We start from the raw sequence: 6,698 nt of genomic DNA, 5'->3' as shown, positions 1-6,698 counted from the left end.
CGGCTCCTCACTCTCTGGGGGTGCACGCAGCACCCGGGGTGTTCTGGGGAGCTTCAGAACAAGTCCTGGTGGCTGCTGCAGCTGAGCTCCTCCAGCACAAGCCTGGCCCCATACTGGGCCTCTGCTCAGAGCATCTGATCTCTTCAGCCCCCTTGAACTTCCACTCATGGTATTCAAACTTTGTTTAAATCCAACACGTCGCTGCAATGACTAATAGGTGCTGGAGCACTGCAGGAGCCATCAAACCTGTTTTGTTTTCTCTGTGGGGAGTGGGTGGAAAGAAAGCTAAATTACCTCTTCAGGATATTAAATATAACTGTTCACATTAAACTCTGAGTTACACATGAATCTCCTCAATGGGAGCGCAAGCTACTTCACAGTAATAAAAGTCAATGTTGCCATAATTAGACCAGTATTGTCTTGCAGCTAATAGACTGTTGTAATCATGGCTTTGTCATATTAGTAATCGTTTTCTGTTTGCCCTTTGCTAATTATCCCCTTTGGTATCTCAGTTTGGGTATGAGGAAGTCAGCAGGGACATAAAGCTGAAAGGTATTTCCACCATATTCTCTTAATTAGTTTCCATCCAAGATGAAACAGAAGGGATGGTTGCACTGCTGAGCTGCTCTCTGGGCATGTGGGGGGCTGAACTAGTCAAGAAATGACCCCTCTTGCCTATATTTCTTTAAGCTTTACAGTTTTCAATTGCTCCAGTGTCCGTTTGTCCTGCTCTGGGCCACCCCATCTCTGATGTGAAAGGCAGGTGGAACTCTCAAGAGTTTTGAGCCATTCTGTGAGGGGTTTTTTGGTAAGATTCAATAACCAGCTTTTGCAATGTTACAAACCCAGTAAAATCACAAGCCAAGAAGTCAGAAGAGAAAGAAGATTGTTTGCTGGTCAAGTTGATAGGTAACAGACCTTCTCCTTTGTGCTTTTGGCATCCCCATTGCTTGCTGTTGGCTTTGGGTCTTTTCTGCAGTGAGATTGTTCCATCAAAGAGCATTTCACTGCTTGAGTCCTCTGTCAAATATCCACAGTCGTGACACTTGTTTGTATTTAAATGCTTGAATATGATCTGGTCTCCCAGCTTGTGTCCCTTGGCACTGACTTGGAGTGTCCCTGAATGTCCCTGTTCTCATGCTGGTCTTGCTGCTGCTCCTGATGGCTCTGGGAGCAGGGTGCTGCCCTGCTGCCCTTTGCCGGAGAGGGACAGTCCTGAGCCAAGCATCTCCTGAGCATCACCTGGCCAGCTTCCCACTGCCCTCATCCCTGTTCCCTTCTGCATAGTTGTTATATGCAAACAGAACTGCTCCTGCTACAGGAAAACCAAAGGGCACTTTGGTTGTTCCTGTAAGAAGTCAAAGCTGTTTGTGCTGTCTCTGAAGACTTTGATTCATTATTTTGCCTTCTGCCAGGCTGCAGGGGTGGGAGCTCAGCATCTCCGTTGACTCCGTTTTGATGTTTAACTCCTACTGCACAGGTGGTGATAAATCACCATTTATCATTAGCCTCTCAGGTATGGCTTTCTCCTGGTCACTAACAGAGCAGAGCGAAGACCGTGATCCACGGGCCTTCCCACAGATGTGCTCACGTCTGTCCTGCTGGAAAGTGGCAGAAAGCTCTGTTTGTTTTTCTCGCCATCAGTTGCTCTGATGGGGAAACTGTGGCACAACTCGTCAAAAGCTCGTTCCTGGCTGAGAAGAACTTTACCCTGGTCCTCCTGGTGTGGAAGTGCTTTGGGAGAAGGTCTCTGCTTTGCAGTGAAGGGCAAGGACTGCTGGTGATGCCTGCTGATGGTCACTTCTGGGCCATTGCTGTGGGATGTAGGGACAGTGTCTCAGTTCTCTGAGGAGTTTGAGTGCACACAGAAACGTAGGGGGTCACAAATTCACTATGTCACTTTTGCTTTATCTGCCATGCTAAACCTCTGCCTCAAAAAGACCTTCCTAAGTGAGGCAGATCATCCCTGAAGGAGCTGTCTCTGTTTCACTAGGTAAATAACAGCTTGGTGACTTATCCTCAGCTTATCAGCTCATGCAGGTAAAGGTTCACGTCCATGTCTTCCCTGTTGCTTGTTCTTCCCTCCCTCCTTGTTAGTCATGCAAGAGCTTCGTCATTGCTGCTCTGCAGCTAAAAGCAGTTTCCAGCTGAGGGTTCCTCTGGGAAGCAGCTCTTGGTCCCAGGGGGAGCAGGACTGGAAAAGAGCCATGTTAATTTGTATTTGCCACCTCCTTCTTTTAAGCTTTATCTTTTCAATTGCAAGTTGTAACAAAATCTATTTTCCAACATGGCATTTCTTTCAAGGGAGCTGTGCAAGGATGAGGTACCAGCAGCAAGTGAGATAAGACAAGGGTGAGGAACAGCTGAAGCTGCTCTGCACTTCTACAGCCCTACTTAGCTGATAACAAAGCGACAAATAACTCACCCTTATTATTTTAAAGGAGAATAGAACAGAAATGTATTTCCTGCATTTTTCCTCAGACAGGACATTCCTCAGAGAGATAACAGTGGCGATGCTCTGGGAAACAGCAGAGGCTGAACTATTCCTGTGCCGCTCCGTGTTAGACGAAGCTCTTCTTACTGCTGGATGCAGACACAGAACCAGGGAATGGTTTGGGTTGAAGGGACCTTAAAGCTCCTCCAGCTCCAACCTCCTGCCCTGGGCAGGGACACCTTCCACTAGAGCAGGTTGCTCCAAGCCCCTGTGTCCAACCTGCCCTTGAACACTGCCAGGGATGGGGCAGCCACAGCTTCTCTGGGCACCCTGTGCCAGCGCCTCAGCACCCTCACAGGGAAGAGCTTCTGCCTCAGAGCTCATCTCAATCTCCCCTCTGGCAGGTTAAAGCCATTCCTCTTGGCCTGTCCCTACAGGCCCTTGTCCAAAGTCTCTCTCATCCCTCTTTATCCTCTGCTCAGGAAGCTTTGGCTCCAAACACTGCACAGGGTGGGCTAACAGCAACAGAGGAGCTAATCCTCCCCCTGGCTGAGGTCTTCTTTTGGTCTGTTCTGTCTTTGGAGAACAGATGGAGGCCTTACCTCCATCCATAGCAGGAATACCCAAGCAACCTCTGGCCCTGGGCATTTTCTGTTAGGTGAGGAATTAACTTGGGTTTCTGGTGTCTTGTAAGTGAAAGGACATTTAAAACACAGCATTTTGAATACAGGTATTTTCTTCAAAGTGGTATTTTTGGATTCATACCAGAAAGCTCATTACACCAATTAAGGTCAACTCTGTCTAACTGGTGTTTCAGTTTAATAAATCACGAAAAGGTCTTGGCAAATTCAATGTCATCTTCAGACAAGCCAATGCCCTTCCCAGGCAGATGCTCAAAAAATGCCCGTAAAATCCTGATGCCTTCGACGTGTGTTTCGTGTGAGCTGTCAGAGGCAGGAGGAGGAGGAGGTCATGCATGAAAGTAGCTGTGGATCCTGTCAAATGCATTATGAATGGCAGCTCAGCAAGAATTGACACGAACCGAGGTGGTTCTCAAGCTGGCACCAAGTTTTCAGAGGTGGTAAAGGGGCGGTTCTGGTGTTTCCCGTGAATGAGCCCGGTGTGGCAGCAGAGTCGAGCAAAGTGCTCGGGATGGGCACAAGGGTCTCAACAGGAACTTTTCGGTCAGGGAGCAGCTCCCAGCAGGGATGGATTCTGCACTGCAACGATGCCCTTTGTGGTAACAGCCGTGTTTGCACTAAGTCTGAGTTCTCCAGTTTTCTGATGCAACTGTTTGACACTGAGGTTCCTGGGCACAATTCCAAGACTTAAAGCGTAGGAAAGCGGTTCCTCTGCCCTCTCTGCCTCGGTGGGAGTACATTTAGCCAAATCGCAAAGGAAACTCAACTGCTGACTTGTACAATCCTATTTATCATTGAATAAGATGGGACCTATTTATTCACCCCAGTAGTGATCCATACTCCCACCTTGGAGCTGCAGCAGCAAACACATGTTGCAATCTGACCTGTACCGGAGGCTGGCGAGGGAGAGGAAAAGCTGCAAGAACTCCCAGCCCTTCAAGTCCAAGACCCTTTGGGCAGTCAGGAGGTTTTGCCTCAAGCTCTTTGTGAACTTAATAAGCTGGGTAATTCCGTCGAAGAGCAGTGCGTTTCCTGTGGGATACGAGACACAGCAGCTGGTGATTCCCAAGTGTTCAGCAGAACTATCCTGTTCTGATGTAGATGCTGCATTTTGTGTCTGATGCTTCCTTGAGATTTCACTTACAAGAACTGATGTGGAAATCCAAAATACACAGTAGCTGTTGTATTCCAGGGTCTGAAGGGGGCTACAAGGACGCTGGAGAGAGACCTTCATCAGGGACTGCAGTGATAGGACAAGGGGTGATGGGTTCAAACTGAAACAGGGGAAGTTCAGGTTAGATCTAAGGCAGAAGCTCTTCCCTGTGAGGGTGCTGAGGCGCTGGCACAAGGTGCCCAGAGAAGTGGTAAATGCCCCATCCCTGGCAGTGTTCAAGGCCAGGTTGGACAGAGCCTTGGGTGCCATGGTTTAGTGTGAGGTGTCTCTGTCCATGGCAGGGGGTTGGAACTGGGTGATCTTAAGGTCCTTTCCAACCCAAACCATTCTTTCATTCCCACATAACACAAGACCTTCTTGCTGCTTCTACTTAAGGTAAAGCGTATGTCAGGAATCCTATTTATAGTAGCTATGGTAAAGCACAGATGTGAGTTTCCCAGTTTATCTTCCGAGAGCTAAACTGCCTGCTAAGGATGGGTTTTGTGGGAGATTATTCGAACTGTATTTTTCGGGTGAGTCCAGCATTTCTTACAGCTCATGGAGCTGAGAATCTCTTTGCCTTAAGTACATTAGACATGAACTGAAGAGGTGCTGTCAGCTTACATGACAGATCCCAAAATACTCCTGTCTGCAGCCTTGAACTTCAGTTTTATCCAGCTTTAACAAGAGGCTGCTCGGCGCCTCTCTGCCAAGGGAGGCTCCGCAGGAGGATCAGACCTGGGTCCAGCGGAGTCGTCTGAGCTGTGGCTACTTGCACAAGCCAGAAATACTCGGGACACAACCATACCCCGGGTTCCTCGGGTTGCAGGCGGTGAATGAAGTAGGTGCTGTCTGGTTCATGCAGTGGTGCTTTATGGTCCAAGCACACACATCAAGAGAGGCGAGGAAGAGGTGATAGATCCTGCATAAACTTCTGGAGGGTTTGGTGTTTGATTCTGGTCACAGCAGACACCAGGGCAGGCGATCAAGGGATTGTCTGTGAACTCAGAGCAATCTGCTCCTGAATCCTCCATGGCGCCGACAGAGAGACACGGCTCCAGAGCAAAGCCTGTGCTCATCCTCAGGGGCCAGTGTTCTCTGTGGCTTCGAGCTCCTGGAACTTTGGTTTGGGCAGAAATCTGGGAATTAATACCCTGTAAGAAAGGAACTAAAAATAGCCAAGATTTTCTCTTTCTGAAGCGCTGTGAATCATTTCGCTGCCTGGATCATATATATATATATACACATATAAAATACAGCTTCATCTTTTCCTGATAGCTGTGGAAGCTCTTTCCTCTCCAGAAAAAGGCTGAAATGCTGAAATGCAGAGTGTGTGAGGTAAAAGTGACTCAGAGCCTCAGAGAGCAGACGCAGCTTCTATGCTCTTCAGAATAAGGAAGAATGTGTAGTACTTTCTGTACAATCTCTTTCTATGTTTGCTTCCACTGCATCAGCAGCTTGTGATTTGTTTCTTCTTTATTGGTATTTACTTTTTATTCCCTATGGGCACATCTGGACAAGTTGTGAGCACTGATAGAATAACAACAATCTGCTTCCAGGATCGAGGCAGATCGATGCTCTTAATACAGTGTCTGAGCACCTGGGCTATGAAGCAAAAAGGCAGTTTCTGCTTGTTTCCATCACCCAGTTCTACAATCCCTCTCTATTTCAGGCTCAGCAGTTTGCCAATGCCAGAAAACAAACCAAGGCTGGTGGTTTATGGCCAGTGTAAGCATCATGGTGTAAAACTTCATAGCTCTGGGCATCTGGAGACACATGTTTCTCCCAAAATGTGTCTGGGGCAGGAAGTGCTCCTGAACCTGCCAGGGGATGCTCACTTGAGTTTGACTCTTGCTGCAGGACCTGCTGAGAGTCCCCATTAGTCATTTGGAACCTTTCTTTCCTTTACTTACGGCTTTCTCACCACCTTTCCTTTCTTTTCTCCTTCCCTCTTCCTCCCCTTTCCCTGTCGCTGTTGCTTTCCCTCCCCTTGCAGAGCTCTCCGTCAGCCTCCTCGCAGTGATAGTGATTGTGTGTGGACTGGCCCTGGTGGCAGCTTTTCTGTTTCTCTTTTGGAAGCTGTGCTGGGTTCCCTGGAGGAACAAGGCTGTCCCCTCTGCCCTGGCCGTCCTGCAGAGCGAGGCGGGCTGCCACAAGGGGAGCATGGCGGACAAGCTCAAGGACACGAGTGCCATCGGCTTCCTGGAGGCAGCGGTGAAGATCAGCCACACGTCGCCAGACATCCCCGCAGAGGTCCAGATGTCCATGAAGGAGCACATCATGCGGCGCACGCGGATCCAGCGGCAAACAACAGAGCCCGCGTCTTCCACCAGGTGAGCGGGACCATGGGATCATGGAACCACAGCCTGGTTTGGGTTGAAGGGAGCTTAAAGCTCCCCCAGCTCCAACCCCTGCCCCGGGCAGGGACACCTTCCACTAGAGCAGATTGCCCAAACTCCACATTTGCTAT

The 6,698-nt window shown here is 48.9% G+C and overlaps 1 protein-coding gene across 1 annotated transcript in view; it reads left to right on the top strand.

The window, feature by feature from the left end:
• Positions 1 to 6,698, top strand: part of SYT6 (synaptotagmin VI) — a gene marked incomplete at its 3' end in the record, with an annotated part of 29,239 nt that overhangs the window by 13,133 nt on the left and 9,408 nt on the right. The window contains exon 2 of the mRNA XM_010014238.1: positions 6,225 to 6,561. Coding sequence (XP_010012540.1) covers positions 6,225 to 6,561 — 337 coding nt within the window. The remainder of the gene's footprint in view (positions 1 to 6,224; positions 6,562 to 6,698) is intronic.

Source organism: Nestor notabilis, unplaced genomic scaffold (genome assembly GCF_000696875.1).
Source record: "Nestor notabilis isolate BGI_N333 unplaced genomic scaffold, ASM69687v1 scaffold6675, whole genome shotgun sequence".
NCBI classification, from domain to species: Eukaryota; Metazoa; Chordata; class Aves; order Psittaciformes; family Psittacidae; genus Nestor; species Nestor notabilis.
The sequence above is the reverse complement of the archived record's forward strand: the minus strand, read 5'-3'. Positions and strand labels throughout refer to the sequence as shown.